Below are 17399 nucleotides of genomic sequence, written 5' to 3'. Positions count from 1 at the left end.
ACTTGCAGTCTAAATAAATACATACATGCAAAAAATTCATTGCGATATGCCAATAGTAACAAACAGTTTTAATTACTGACCGACAGACGGTAGACAGCATAGATCACAAAGTGGCTAAGCTACCTCTATTTCATTTACTGCAATAGAGAATAAAAGAAAATGTATTATGCCTACCTCTACAGAACGGTAATTTCTGGAAGGAGTTCAATGAATGTTGTGCACGATTAAGATATTAACTCAGTTGACGATAAGAACATGGCAGATTGCACGTCGCTATGCAATTTCTCAAGGTGACAGAACACTGCCACGAAATGTTCATTTTCAGGAAAGCATTTCTAGCCGTACAAAATGATTTTCTGATAATTTATCTTTACGAAAACAACCTCGATTCGGAATATTGGGTATTTCGATTCGAGTACAGGCGTGAGACATTTACTGGCAATTCTTTCCAATAATCTTAGACACAATTCAGATGTAGGCGCAGATAAATGTTTCTCAGTTTGTACACTGAGATTATAATGGTACAATTCTATGCAGTCCCAGCACAGTGACGGTACATCTCTAATCAATTTGATTATTGAGATGTCAGATGTGTCTAGTGTCGCAGTAGTTCTTCGCAAATCAATGGTGTGTTACATTTTTCTTCGTTGTTCGATCTAAGACACAGTTTGTATTGATCAGCAACCAATCATAATTGTCTCAGCTGTTCACATGAACAAAACGCGTTGCTAATAGTGACGTTCCCTAATAGGCTATACGAGACATGGCGCAATATCTCTAAATGCACGTGTGGTCTGCAAAGGAGTAGCAGTGTGGTGAACTTCGCTTTCTGCTCCTGTTGCTGATGTGCGAAAGTCCAACTTCGAAGCACGGGATTGGGGAAACGGTCAGGATAATCTACCATTCGTAATGCGTAGCCAAAACTGGTATACAAATGGAGACACACATCAGATGGCGCAAAAGTCACTTTATACTCTTAAAATAAATGCAAGTGCAGTAATATAATGAATACAACGCATCAGTGGCGTAGCGTGGCTTCCAAACCAGCGGAAGCAACCAAAATTAAGTTAATAATAATTAATATTAAAATTAATTAAAGAGCAGAGTCCATATAGGTCAGTTTCTATCTGATGCTTTTCCAATTCACTGCGGGCTAAAGCAGGGAGATGCACTATCACCTTTACCTTTTAACTTCGCTTTAGAATATGCCATTAGGAAAGTTCAGGATAACAGGCAGGGTTTGGAATTGAACGGGTTACATCAGCTTCTTGTCTATGCGGATGACGTGAATATGTTAGGAGAAAATCCACAAGCGATTAGGGAAAACACGGGAATTTTACTGGAAGCAAGTAAAGCGATCGGTTTGGAAGTAAATCCCGAAAAGACAAAGTTATGATTATGCCTCGTGACCAGAATATTGTACGAAATGGAAATATAATAATTGCAGATTTATCCTTCGAAGGGGTGGAAAAATTCAAATATCTTGGAGCAACAGTAGCAAATATAAATGACACTCGGGAGGAAATTAAACGCAGAATAAATATGGGAAATGCGTGTTATTATTCGGTTGAGAAGCTTTTATCATCTAGTCTGCTGTCAAAAAATCTAAACGTTAGAATTTATAAAACAGTTATATTATTGGTTGTTCTGTATGGTTGTGAAACTTGGAATCTCACTCTGAGAGAGGAACATAGGTTAAGGGTGTTTGAGAATAAGGTGCTTAAGAAAATATTTGGGGCTAAGCGGGATGAAGTTACAGGAGAATGGAGAAAGTTACAGAACGCAGAACTGCACGCATTGTATTCTTCACCTGACATAATTAGGAACATTAAATCCAGACGTTTGAGATGGGCATGTAGCACGTATGGACGAATCCAGAAATGCATATAGAGTATTAGTTGGGAGACCGGAGGGAAAAAGACCTTTGCGGAGGCCGAGACGTAGGTGTGAGAATAATATTAAAATGGATTTGAGGGAGGTGGGATATGATGATAGAGAGTGGATTAATCTTGCTCAGGATAGGGACCGATGGCGGGCTTATGTGAGGGCGGCAATGAACCTTCGGGTTCCTTAAAAACCATTTGTAAGTAAGTAAGTATTAATTAAAGATAAGACGTACGTATATAATTTTAATCAAGAGTTAAAAATCACATCTTTGAATAAGCAAAGCAATACTCCGCTAACAGTCCTACCTTATCGTTTATAATGCAGCGAGTCATTTTAAATGTTTTGTTTAAAAGTTGGATACTTTCGTTTTCAAATACGAGTATCATGTCACAAATATATAAGCACTGGACGCAAGTTGAGGCGGCTCTGACGTTGCAAGCAGAGAGGCATTGCCCTCAGGAAATGCTACGGAAGGAGATTCAATCCAAGAAATTGAAAATGCATAGGAGTGTACAACAGGAAATATTACCAGGGGCGAAAGAATTAGTAGACCGGAATATAGAAGATCTAAATAATGAAGAAAGAGCAAATAATAATGAATCAAGTGACTACAGACAGGAGATTGAAACATGGAGGGACACAGTGAGAAGATTGAATTGCTGAGACGAGAAATGGAACAAATGAAGAGAAAAATTAAGCAGTACGAAATAAGTCAAGAAAAAGGACATTGTTATTCTTCGGAGTAGAGGAAAAGGGACGTGAATTCGCAATAGAAACCGGGGAGGCGGTACGCAGAGTATGCTACGAGATCTTGAAACTGGAGGTAAGAGCAGAAGACATCGAGGAGACTTGTAGAATTGGATTGGGATGTAAAATACCTATTGTGATAAGATTCTCTAATATAGTAACCAAAGAAAAAACATTAAGGAACTTACACAGAGTGCGAGTTGAAAAAGAACTGAGCTACGAGATCAGATGTAAAAGGAAGCTACTACTCCCTTTCGTGAAGGCGGCAAGAGCGGATGGTCACTTTGCAAAATTATATGAAGACGAATTAAAATCAATGGGAAATTCTATGACGTAGAATTCTGTAAGGCAAATGAAGATCATCCAATATTTGGATTAAATACGAAGAAGCGAGAACATGGATATGCAAAAGAGCAGAGGAGATCTGAAGTCAGGGACACGAGGTCGCAAGGTACTAACGGACAAACTGATGGAATTACAATCGTGAGGAAGAAGATTGGTCAAGGGAAAAATAAAATGAAGCAACCGCAGTTATCGCACAAACTGGAAAGTAGGGAAATTGAAGAAAATCATTGGCATGGATTAATACCGACCAGCCCAACTAAACAGAGGTTGAGTGAAGATCGGAATTCGAACTGAAAGAGAAAAATTGGCATCAGGACTTACACGACCCAGCGTGAGGATTGTTATGCCTTCCAGTGGACGAATAAATTACAGAAAAAAGTATGAAGAAAATGAGAGAAGGGCTTAAAGGGTGAACGAAGAAAACGAGGAACAGGAAAATAACTGAGAGTAAAATAGAAGAAAAGAAGAATCGATAGAATAAAATAGGGAAATGTAGAATAAAAAATAAAGAAGAAACCAGAGAAAAATGTTGGAGAGTGAAATTGAAGTAAATGGAACAGAAAGGGGAAAAAAGAAGGTTAAGTTGGGGTAATTAAAATTCATAATCAGAAACTCTTCCTTATTTCTTCCTCTCTCTCTCCATCTCTTTGTTTCTATCTTTCTCTCTATTTCTCTCTTGCTCAGTGGGTTTAACCCCCTCCCCTTTCCGTCTTACGAGTAGTATCGCTGAATCACACGCTTAGCATCTCACAAGAGCGGGCCTCCTGGGCATGAGATTAGATTTCTTTCATTGTCCACGGCGGGTATCGAACCTTGACTTCTTGGTCGAGAAGCGCACTCACTATCCACATAGCCATATCAGCGGAATTCAGAAACCCAAAAATATGACTTGCTGCAAAATATTGAAATGGTTTCCAGATAAGCTGTGGCAGCAACAAAGGCGTTCGCGCTGCTGCAGATGACTGGCGTCCAGTCGGCCGTGACTGCGACATCTTCCGCGTACAGGCGGCCTTCAGTGCGGCGTCCTTCACCAGGACATTCCTCTCAATACGTGGCAGCACCATATTACACGGCCAGGGTGCAACTGAAGAAGTGACAAGGTCATCGCATCTTCCAACGTACACCTGACGCGAAACATACGGTGCATGCATGCAGAACCGAGAAGAAGCGATCCGGCTTTAATGACAATTTATTTGAAAGATGTTTGGATTCTCAAGAGAAGGCTGCCCGAAAACTAAATTTGCACAGATTCGGCCTCCATTCGTAAGATAAAAAAATCGGAATACCAAAGCAATCGTGTATAAAAGAACAATTAAAAGTAGAGGGAGTATTCAGACCAAACATGGCGACAAAAAAAACTAACTGATAGTAAAATGGGACAAACGGATAACCGACAACATGAGAGTCGATATAATAACATGTGATGAAAATCGTCAACATGACCTTGGATGAGTGCCATGTGGGTCTATACGAAAATGCACCGCAGAGACTACACGTCAACAAACCCTGCCGGTACAGGTACGGATTGTGAACTCGCGTTCTACAAGTTCTAAATGTACTATATTGCCGACAGCTGCATTATACTGAGTTCCATAATGTCTGACAGGCAGACGAAGAGAGAATGATAATTGCTATTCAACCAATGGCAGAGGTCACATTCCAAACTTATCTCGAAGTAGATTCTATCTCCACCCTACTTCAAGACAAGCTTGAAATGTGACACCCTCTGCCGGCAATGTTTACGTCGCCTGTCAGACATGGCACGAAGTAAAGACATATCACAATTGCGAGCTCCTCCCCCGGTCATGTGACTAGCATGTCCCACGGTGACCGCACAGACTTCACAAGATAACGGAGAAACACCCAGTCCCGTGGACGGAAGATAAATGTCTTTCATTGTCCACTCCGGAGTCGAACCTCGAACTGCTTGGTCGGGAAGCTTTCGTGCTATCCACATAGTCAAAAAAAAAATAGTCGATTATTTTGGTCTGTGTCCGTTAACATACACTAGTTATCACTTTTTACCGAAAGGTTCCTGATATTAGGGTCAAATCTATACTAATATTAAAACTGTAACATAATTTTTTCTGGTAATTTTCGCTTTTGCAATAATAGTAAACATAAGCTATATAATTAGCTCTCCTGAGACCAAAAATAGCATCTTTCACATTTTTGTTTGTATATATGTTTCTATGAAAATTGTATATAAAGTACGTTGCATCCCACTTAGATTTTAGGCTATATGGCATTCAAAATACTTTCTTTAAAAGGGGGGGGGGGGTTATAAGAGGGACTGAAGTCAATAAATCGGAATATCTTGCTTATTATGGTTAATTGGTAAAATATTGCATAACAAACGTTTCTTTAAAAAAATGCTTCCCAGAAGTTTATTCAATGCAAAATTTTGATAGCACTGATATTTATTTTAACGACGTATATGAGATTTAAAGTAACGATGCTTCTTATATCGGTGCCGCGTCAATCAAATACAGTAAAGTAAAAACAAATGACTCTGCGTTTATTTAAGGCGGCCTTGCACAACAAACGCAAGATGTTCAATTTACACTACTGTTATATGGATATCATTGTAATCGATATGCATACAAATGTTTATCAATATTTATATGTAAAGAGCGAGTGTGTGTTTGTATGAAGTAATCTCAGAAGATACTTAACCGATTGGGATAGTTCTTTCACCATTGGAAAGTGTAGTTCCTCTAGCTGGACATGGCCTACATATCATTACGGTGAATCGAGGACTGACCACAAATGCGCGATACGGCAGGATTAAGACATCCTCACGCACAGAAAACTTCATATATTGTCCAAACATTTTTATTACTTAATTATGTAATCTATAGCCCTACTTAAACTTTATTTAGCACGTACTAAAGTCCTAATTTTATACTACATTTTAATTTCTCTTTGTCCACGGAACATAAACGATTTAACCTTTTACTAATAATAAAACTGTAACCTGAATATTTCTGGTAATAAGTGCAGCGCACGGACATGGCTAGTACTTTAATATTTTAATAACATTTACACTGAATAAATGAAGTACCGGTACCTACCTATTACGTCTCCATTGAGTATCTTTCGGACAAGACCCAATAAAAGAAAATCAATGTGACTTTCGGAATCAGCGCATTAATTGCGACGAAAATGAAGTTTTATTTAGTACGTGCGAACATCTATTTGTTCCTTCTACATCATCATCAACATCATCATCATCATCATCATCACTATCATCGTATTATTATTATTATTATTATTATTATTATTATTATTATTATTATTATTATTATTGCCTTAGCATGTTCACAATTGCACACTGAACCAACACTAGACTTCCATAAGAAGCGAAGGCTGTGGATAATGGAACTGGACCCACGATATTTATTTGCACAGTAGCACTTCACCTGCAGTGGAGAGCTGGACGACACGACCGCACATCAAACATCAGGAACAAGCGAGATGTTTGAAGATGGCTGCAAATGAAAGGACATTTCATATTCCTAACGAAAACGTGCACCTAACCACCACTCCAGAGCTGTGATGCGTAATGCTGTCTTCTTTTCAGTTCAATGATCCTACTTGAACGTCCATCATTAATACAATAAGCAAGCATCTCCTGTCTTGGAACATGAGTCGGTGCTTCGCACGGCAGGACGGTCAACGTTTACAGCTGTAAAATTCAACCAAGGAAATTCAAGTTTCCCCAAGTTTATCGTCGAAGTAGAATAGTAATATACGTTACAAGAGCAGTATGTTGACGTTTTCATGTTCGAGGAAAAGATTGAAAAAGCGAAACGTAGTTGAGCTTTTTTAATTTCCGAGAACATGAAAACAAACATACATTATTTTGTGCGAAGATCGTTTATTATATACCTGAAAGACGAATTTCTAATTAGTTGCAATGAAATCTCCATCTTGGTTTCTGTTTAATGACGGCAACTTCGGAAAACCAAAATATCTTTCTTCAACATTGTTGCTATAAAATGTTTTCTGTGTTTACTATACTCCAGCAGGCCGTGATATACGTCTGTCTTCTTTTCCCCCAGTCTATAAATGCGAACTTAAAATAAACGGTAAGGTTATGTAATGATTTATTTTTCATTTTAATATTTTAACAATATTATTAAATAACATATTGCAGTAATAACATCGGCATCTGGAATCTTGTTGATTTTTTCACGGCTTCCTTAATGTTACTAGTATCAGGAATGCAATAAGTTTCGCGGAGTAGTAGGCTTTACTTAATTTTTGCAAATATTTAAAAAGAATAATTAACATTGCAATTTAGGTGAAATTGCAGTGGTAAGTTTCCAATTTATAATTATTACTATGTTAAACGTCTCTAAAAATAATATGTTAAAAGCCTAAAGCAGTAAAATGAATGTCGCGCTTAAGCGGTAAGAAGAGGGAAATTGTTATGTATGTTACGTTGGGAATACTGAATGTGGTATTTCACACTTACCGCGTATTGGTTGTGTGCGGAAACCAAGCAAATACGCACGATCTCGCACAAAATAATTTGTAGCACCTTGAGGCAAATCCAATTAATACATCAAAATAAAACATAATTAATTGAAGATAGTTATGTTAAAACTGCATTAAAAAAAAACTAAAAATTCATTGGACAAACTCATTCTCTGTAGCGAAGTAGAAATATATTTATTTTCTATAGTTATTGGATATGTACAGTACATAAATATATCTTACAGCATACTATGTCTCGGTGTGTCTTAAGCGACGCAATCACGTCATACAGACGTTTTACTAGCGAATGTACTAACAAGGTAACAAGGTAACAAGCCCAACGAGAGGCGCTCGGGAACCTACAAGCGTAAGAAACTGGTAGTAATGATTTCAGTAGGTTTGCTTTTCGAATTTTTTAAATATCGTGGTTCGAAATTTTCTGCTCAATGCTACATCAAAACACTCTTTATCGGTAATGGTCTGGACATATCATCATGGAACGATACAAGCACTTGACGATGCAATGGCTACTTCTGTGCCACACACACAATTTTGAGATCGGACCATAGTTTAGAGGACATTCCGGAAATTTCTTACTTGTTTTCTGGTGACAGATCCACAGTTTACCACGCATATAAAATCATTTTATCTTGCAGCGCCGATGAACGAAACTAGTGGTATACTACAGAATGCAATTTTCATTTTAAATACTCCATCATGTATGTAGTTTTCTGTCATGTTAATGGATATAAACGTGTGCCTGAAACACACTTCCAATCTGCGAACAACAATGTTATACTATCTAAAGTACACGTCAGGCTACACAAGGAGTGACTTCTTGTGTGAATGGTCTTGTTGTCTAACATTTTTACTATTTCCTCATCTTCAAAGACATGTTCATCTCTCTGGCTACTGCAAAGTAATAGTAACATCAAGAATGAGTGGATTCAGCAGCCATCCTTTTACACGATTCTTTGTGAATTTACCTGAAATACCATCGACCACAATATTAAAGAGTTTCCCTTACCAAGATTTCTTTTATTTTAGGTCGAAATTCGCTCTTTTGGTTCTTGGAAGTAGATGCAAAGGTGTGCTTCTAGTGTAGATTTCGACTGTGTAGGAATGTGTGACGTATATCATGGAAAGAGATTGTTTCTACCAGACAGTGTTGCCAACTCTTCGTATTTCCCGGGATCTCCAGTGTTTAGCACTAATTGTAACAGCCTCCCGACTCACGTAGGCTTACTTTCTACCTTTGCATAATGTAAAAATTTATTTGAAACATTTAATTTTTCCGTGATTGAAGGTGATTTATATGATATGTGTCAGAGGAAGAACAATTTTGTTTGCATGCATATGAAGTCTGATTAGTGTAATATGTAGCTGGTCGGCGATGTATGCAATGGAGGGGGAAAGCAACTGGCCACCTTATCCCAGTATCTCTTGGCCTAGTTGCCTCATAAGTCGTACCTTATTGGTATCACTTGTGAGGTTCAGACCTGTCTTCGGACAGTTGACTGAACAACAACATAACATCTCGTATATGTATGTATGTATGTATGTATGTATGTATGTATGTATGTATGTATGTATGTATGTATTAACACTACAATTGGGTATACACCCGGTGGCAGTGATATATAATATACAATAATTACAATTACATGAAATAAAATAAATAACAGTATAGTACTGTTTCAACCTATTTCTTCTTATTTTCTCTAAATATTCATTTCTGTTGTGAATGATTATTTTTAGGCTTGCATATTTCTGCATCAATAATAAGCTATTCTGGGCTAAATCGTAGGCCCTAATGTATTAGCTTATTGTTTCATGTAAAATGTTCTTACTTCGTTTAACATTACATCAGCTTTTTCGTTTCATGTGAAATATTACTTCGAAACATAGAATGTAACATATATGAGCTTTTTTCTTTCAAGTTAAATCTAAGCATTTCGAAATAGAAAATTTAAAATATATCATATTTTGCAATTCATTTTTAATTTTCAGAGAAGTCCATATTGTATCTTAAAAGTATTTATTTCAGTCACTGACTTCACAGCATATGTTTAAGGTGCTACACCTTTACATTACATATTTAAAAGACGTATGAACGTTTTCGTTGGTCTACGCCAACATCATCAGATACGAAGTACATTTCAGCAATATCAGTGCTCTCTACATATATATATATATATATATATATATATATATATATATATATATATATATGTGTGTGTGTGTGTGTGTGTGTGTGTGTGTGTGTGTGTGTGTGTGTGTGAATCAATATATTTTGTAATCTATACTTGTATCTTAAGTAAGTGACAATCAAGGCAGTCATATAGAATGTCAATGTGTATCGCAGCAATGTTGTATTTTAATACGTCTCATTTTGCATGCCACTAAATATGTTTTGTATTCGTAGATATTATGTAGAGAGCACTGATATTGCTGAAATGTACTTCGTATCTGATGATGTTGACGTAGACCAACGAAAACGTTCATACGTCCTTTAAATATGTAATGTAAAGGTGTAGTACCTTAAACATATCCTGTGAAGTCAGTGACTGAAATAAATACTTTTAAGATAAAATATATCAGCTTTTATGTTTCATGTAAACTGTACTTACTTCGTAATAAAAAAAGTCTCGTAATGATCCTTCAACTGTGACCACAAACTGATGTGCCTGTTGCAGGAAACAGTGAAGCTGCCGGGAGGAGCGGCGGCAGCGGCAGCGGGCCTCACCAAGCCCACCAAGTACCATTACTACCCCCACAACCAGCACATCTACCTGCTGCCAGAATGTGCCATACAGCAGGTACGGTACCTACCGTGTATTTCACTGTAAGCCCACCAAGTACCATTACTACCCCCACAACCAGCACATCTACCTGCTGCCAGAATGTGCCATACAGCAGGTACGGTACCTACCGTGTATTTCACTGTAAGCCCACCAAGTACCATTACTACCCCCACAACCAGCACATCTACCTGCTGCCAGAATGTGCCATACAGCAGGTACGGTACCTACCGTGTATTTCACTGTAAGCCCACCAAGTACCATTACTACCCCCACAACCAGCACATCTACCTGCTGCCAGAATGTGCCATACAGCAGGTACGGTACCTACCGTGTATTTCACTGTAAGCCCACCACCAGAAAACTGGGCATTTTCAGAAAGGCATGCAGTGAAGACAAAGAAGTAATTAGTCTTAAATAAAATTACACTTCGGAACAATTTCACGCTTCAGTTATCTGTGATTCAATGTAATTTATGAAGCCGATAAAACTGAAAACTTCCAAACAATCTGCAATTTTTGAAAGGGAAAAGGAACAGGAAAACGCAAATAAAATGTTCGGAGTAGAGGCGGTAAGCGCATTAGCAGGAGGATCGCGATGTTGCTTCAGTGGAAAAATGACTTTACTGGAATATAAACTCACATTTTTAAGAAATGTGACTTGATTTTCAAGTGTAGACACAATAACAAATTAAAACAAATGAAATAAAAGTTCAAACTCTACGTAAAAATAACCTTAAATAAACATTAGAAAATAAGCCTTACATCACAAGAGAGGCAGAGATTGCGTTTCGAAAGAAAAAGGGAATCATAGCCTAATGCTGAAAAGATAGAAGGAAAGAAGTTTCAAGGTTATGAAAACAAAAATTTCTAATTTCTTGAAGTTCCTCTGTATTGGATTACACATTAAATTTTCAGGCAACAAATTCAGCAGATGTTTCGAGCAACCATTTTTGGTAGGTTTATGTCTTCACACCAGTGGTCGGCATATTGACCCCTTAATACACAAGAAGGGCGGAGGGGTACGCCATGATCTCCCTCCCCTCAGCCATCACTTGTTCATTCATGTTAAGCAGTTTGGTTATCCTTCCCTCCTACCGTTCCCTTTGCTGTGTATTGCGGGTTGCATTTCATGTGACGTACTCTTTGCCGACCACTGCTTTGCACCATTTGCTTGTGCAGTATAAAGCAGCGTTTCAAACATTTGTGTGATGAAGTCCCCACATTACTTTAGTGCGGCCTCCTAGCTCCATAGTAATTCTAAAGAGTATTTATGAGCCCATCCTTAATCGTTTAGTTTGGAGTTATAATAGACGACAATCCAACACACACACACACACACACACACACACATATTTTCGACCTTCGTCCGCGGTATAGACTTCACAATTCTGTGAAACATCAAACTTGATAGTGAAATTGCAAAACTTGTAAATAAGTTAGTGAAAGTGAAGTCTTGATCATTTTTAATTATAATTTAGTGTGTTTCTGTTCTTATGTGGGGTTTGGTAATTTGCAATTATATTTTAAGATGATTATATTCTAATTTTATGTGTAATTTGTAAAACTGATACTGTGGAACTATGTCCATGTCCTTAATGTCTTTTGATCAATCTGTGTAACTTACTGGTATATTATCTTCATCCTTTTGTGTGTTTATTGCTTATTGAATTGAAATCTGTAACTAGGAAAATGTAGGAGTGATATATACTTTAATTATTGCTGCTGATGTAATTTTAAATTGTAACTAGGGAAACACAGGGTCTTATAATCTTGAATTAATAATGCTAATGTCATTTGTAAGTAGGAAGGTGTAAGGATTCATAATTTGGAATGGTATTTAACTATAATTTTATTCTCATCATATATCTTATCACACAGATATTTATTGATTACGCAACTTGTAAATTTGCAATCTTAAAATTGTAATTATCTAGAAATGTCAAAACATGTAATATTACAACCTATGTAATAGGGCATGTTGAAATATATACTGCAAAAAACATACACACACACTTATTTCTACGAAGCGCGACAGCTGATCTTCTGGTGTAAACTGAACAAATTGTCCAAAGTGCAGAGATGGACTAAATTCCCGCTAGGAGTATGAGACAAATAGCCAGACATATACCTACACAGTATGGAACAACATATTCCTAGACACCTACTGATGTGGACGAGTTGTCCGATCTCCGTAGTTGTCACTGCAAAGCTCGATTCGTCTCCAGATCCTCTGAGATGTTTTGCTTAGCATCGCTGTTATGGTTGGAAGGCAGCCTTCACAGCAACTCGTAGTTCATCATCAGTTTCATAGAGCTTTATAGCCATTATCTCTTTTATGTATCTTCAGAAGCTGTTTTAATTGGTTTATTTACGACGCTTTAGCATCTACAGTCTGTAATGAAGGTGATAATATCAGTGAAATGAATCCAGGGTCCAGCGCCGAAAGTTACCCAGCATTTGCTCTTAACGAGTTGAGGGAAAACTCCGCGAAAAATCTCAACCAGGTCACTTGATCCAATCAGGACTTGAATCCGGGCCCGCTCCTTCACGATCAGACTACTCCACAGCGGTGGACCAAAAGCTGTGCGGTAATGAACAGTGACCTCGTGCAATCCATGGTAACGCTGGAGATCCAAGGGCAATCCATGTATAAAGTCATGAACATTCGGCGCGAAGTGGGCTTGCGAACCATTGCTCTGAAATCATACGGGATTCGTAACTCCGTTTTCAGTCAGTTGGTGCATTAATCACGTCCGAAAATTTTCCAGGTAGGTTGTTCAGCTAACAGGCTCTAAACTTATACAGGGTGTTAAGAAAAATGTATCCAATATTTTGGGAGGTGCTAGTATGCATCAAAACATGAAAAAAAAAGTCTAATAAACATGAGTCCTACAACACATACTTTCTGAGATCTGAACACTTGTTCACAGGAGGTGCTCAATGTGACGTCCATTCATGGCAATGCATTCCTCTGCCCTTCGGCGTAAGGAATCGCGCACTCTTTGAAATTGACCTGGTTGTTCTTGATAACCAAAACTCTAGGGGATTTAGATTTGAGGAACGAGCAGGCCAAGGCGTGGGGCCTCCCCGATCAATCCAGAAGTCCTGAAATATCAGCGTCAGGTGATCACGTTCATTGCGGAAAAAATGTGCTGGTGTGCCATCGTGCATGAACCACATCTGTAGTCTTTGCTGACATGGCACATACTCCAGCAAGGTAGGCAATACGTACATTAATTAGAAAGTCCTGATAACGAGCCCCAGTTAATCTCTGTGGTAGCACGTATGGTCCTTAATCTATCGTCAAGAACGCCTGCCCATACGTTGATTGAGAATCGGTGCTGATGCCTTGTTTCTTCAACTGCATGGGGATTTTCATCAGCCCACACATGCTGATTACGAAAATTCATAACACCATCCCTGATGAATCCCGCTCATATCCGCAACCAGACTTTTCTTTTCAGTATTCCTTGCGACGTATTAGTATTCCATGCCAGGGGTGTCAACTATGGTATGATTATCTGGTAGCCTACTGTATTGTAGGGTAGAAAAATGCATTGTCGTAAATGGACGTCACATTGAGCACCTCCTATGAACAAGTGTTCAGATCTCAGAAAGTATGTGTTGTAGGACCCATGTTTATTAGACATTTTTTTCTTGTTTTGATGCATACTATCACCTCCTAAAACATTGGATACTTTTTTAACACCCTGTATAATCCAGTCACATAATGTGCAGCAACACCTCACAACGTAACGTGTGATGGATTGTGTTCCAACTCCAATACGAAGTGTGAATTTTCTGTTGCCTAGAAACGTGCTGCAGTAAATCGTAAATTCATCTGTGAAGACTATAATTATTCCGTCGAGTAAAGCTGTAGGAAGTCTGAAGCAATAAAGCACAAGCTTCGCTACGTTTGTTTATACCAGCATCACTAAATTCAGTGACGAAAAGAGGTCGAAATGGCTTCTTCGCCAACAAGTCCTTCGTGTGACTTGTTAGATACAGTTGCATAATACTAGTCTCAGTTTTTTCTTCTTATATTATTACATTATAGGCCTACTATCCTGTAACACAATAGAATTAAAAGAAACGACGAGAATTTGAGCCTGAAACGTTGACATCTGAATTCAGACGTTCTTCCGACTGAGCCACGGGGGCATAAGTAAAGAAGCATAATAATATGCGGAAAAATTGGCCCAATCCCCCTCAAAGACGTCCTGATGATTTGTCCACTCGATAGCAAAATGTGATCGAGATTGGAGGAAGATGGACTAAATATTGAATCATGGCTTTTGGTTTGGTTTTTTTAACTTTTAATTGTTTGAATTTTCTAAGGTAGACGTCAGTATGTTTGTTGTCTTTATGCCACGAAAGATATTTTTGTTGAATATAACATTTTTCTTTCTTTCTTTCCATTTGCAGCCATAATGATAAAGTCATGGCATAATGCATTCATGAACCTGATCTTAATTAGGCCTACTAAAACAGTCATAAAAGAGACAGCAGCAATTATATTTTCTCTCTATCTTAAAAAAAAAAACATAAAAGCACTCGGTCGTGTTCGAACGCAGGACCTCACGATACCAGCCCGGAACGCTATCATTACGCTACAAGTGTTATACGTAGAATACTTTAATTTTAACTGTATATAGCAGACATCGTGGTTCAACTACATGTAACATCGTCTGTCTCCGAATTGTAGCGGAGATACCCGAAGGGAACTTAGTATCTAGAGAGTGGCCACTTTCTCTTTTGACAGCTGTAGAGTAGATATAAACATGCAAAGGTACTTAGTAATGTACTGTTATTGTTGTAGGTGTGCAACGCTGTGTACGTGCGCCTCAACTTCACACAGCCGCTGTGCGCCTGCCCAAGTCGTTATCGTGAGCCTTGTTCAGCAAGCATCAACACAGACGATCTGCATACTACAGAGCTCGTCACGGACCCTAGAGGAAAGGTCAGTTCATAGTCACGTATCATACCTTGTTCAGCAAGCATCAACACAGACGATCTGCATACTACAGAGCTCGTCACGGACCCTAGAGGAAAGATCAGTTCATAGTCACGTATCATACCTTGTTCAGCAAGCATCAACACAGACGATCTGCATACTACAGAGCTCGTCACGGACCCTAGAGGAAAGGTCAGTTCATAGACACGTATCATACCTTGTTCAGTAAGCATCAACACAGACGATCTGCATACTACAGACTCTATAGGAAAGGTCAGTTCATAGACACGTATCACACCTTGTTCAGCAAGCATCAACACAGACGATCTGCATACTACAGACTCTAGAGGAAAGGTCAGTTCATAGACACGTATCATACCATGTTCAGTAAGCATCAACACAGACGATCTGCATACTACAGAGCTCGTCACTGACCCTAGAGGAAAGGTCAGTTCATAGACACGTATCATACCTTGTTCAGCAAGCATCAACACAGATGATCTGCATACTACAGACTCTAGAGGAAAGATCAGTTCATATACACGCTTCATACCAGCGCAGTGGAACTACGTGTATGAGATATGAAATTCTCATCCATATTACAACTCTTTTAGCCGCTCTGATCTTTCGGCTTTAAAATTGAATTTAATAATAGTATTTGTTGAATGACGTCCACCTCTACTTCGGCATGTGAACTTGACACCAGCAACCGGCTGGTCGGTCTTGGCCCTTCATGGGCTGTAGCGCCACGGATTTACTTTACTATTTGTTGAATGAAAGAAGAGGTTGGTTAGTTTTGGGTTAACTATTTTTGTGCCCTTCTTTGCCAAGAAATCTGCCTTCTCATTCCCTTGTATTCCAACGTGGGAGGGAATCCACTGGAAAATCGTATCTTGCCTGTTCCTTTCAATTTCAAAACCAGTATCAATATCAGTAGTAAGTAAAACGCATATGTTTTTAGTAGGTTATTTTACAACGCTTTATCAACATTTTAGGTTATCTAGCGTCTGAATGAGATGAAGGTGGTAATGCCTGTGAAATGAGTCCGGGTCCAGCACCAAAATTACCCAGCATTTGCTCATATTGAGTTTAGGGAAAACCCCGGAAAAAGCCTCAACCAGGTAATTTGCCCCGCCTGGGAATCGAACCCGGGCCACCTGGTTCCGCGGCGAGACGCGCTAACCGTTACTCCACAGGTGTGGACAAAACGCGTGTAGATGCTTTACATATAATTAAAGGTTGGAATTCATTCATTCATTCATAATTTTCTGCCTAAGGACAGGTCTTTCACTGCAAACTCAGCATTCTCTAATCTTTCCTATTTTCTGCTTTCCTCTTTGTCTTGGCATATGATCCATATATCTTACTGTCGTCTATCATCTGATATCTTCTTCTGCCCCTAACTCTTCTCCCGTTCACCATTCCTTCCAGTGCATCCTCCAATAGGCAGTTTCTTCTCAACCAGTGCCCAAGCCAATTTCTTTTCCTTTCCTGATCAGTTTTAGCATCATTCTTTTTTCACCCACTCTTTCCAAAACAGCGTCATTTCTTATTCTGTGTGTCCACTTCACACGTTCCATTTTTCTCCATATCCACATTTGAAATGCTTCTATTATCTTCTCTTCACTTCGTCGTATCCCATCTGAACGTTTTTTCTTTGAACAAAGTAATATTTTGTTTCCAGAAAATTGTGACAATGTACATATTTTTGTCCCTTTATATAATTTAAATGTTAATTCACGCTTACTGTAGGTTTGTTCCATGAACGACAGTATTTTCAATACCATTGTTTGTTTATTACCATTATACCCACAATGACTGGGATGACTGGAGCGTGAGGTCCTGCTCCACAGTGCTGTGAGTTGGCCGATGCATAGCGCAGCATACTGCCCCTACGGGCTGAATCTTAAGAGACAGGAAGATGAAACCTTGGCCATATTACACAGGCCTATTAGTATAATGCCATAAAGAGAGTAGATCAAATATTGGATTCCATTAGGGTGCACACAAAATAATTAAGTAGTTGACTTCACGTCAGTCACCCAAGCGTTCCCATACATGAGCGACGAGCCGAAGCTATTTTTGGGTTACCCTCGGTGCACCATGGATGGCGAACTATATAGTACCATACGATATCATTAATGGAGCAATTGTGGAATATCGGCAGGATAAACAGGAGTA

The 17399-nt window shown here is 38.7% G+C and overlaps 1 protein-coding gene across 2 annotated transcripts in view; it reads left to right on the top strand.

Moving 5' to 3' along the window:
* dsx-c73A (doublesex cognate 73A) overlaps positions 1-17399 on the top strand; it is a 105070-nt gene that overhangs the window by 61241 nt on the left and 26430 nt on the right. For both annotated transcript variants that reach the window (XR_011334750.1, XM_069838785.1), the window contains exons 2-3: positions 10158-10280; positions 15084-15224. Coding sequence is in view for 1 of the 2 variants with exons in the window: in XM_069838785.1 (XP_069694886.1) it covers positions 10158-10280; positions 15084-15224 (264 nt within the window). In the remaining variant the exon portion in view is untranslated. The remainder of the gene's footprint in view (positions 1-10157; positions 10281-15083; positions 15225-17399) is intronic.

The sequence above is a fragment of the Periplaneta americana genome, chromosome 11 (assembly GCF_040183065.1).
Source record: "Periplaneta americana isolate PAMFEO1 chromosome 11, P.americana_PAMFEO1_priV1, whole genome shotgun sequence".
Lineage (NCBI taxonomy): Eukaryota > Metazoa > Arthropoda > Insecta > Blattodea > Blattidae > Periplaneta > Periplaneta americana.
This window is presented reverse-complemented; position numbering and strand designations above follow the sequence as displayed.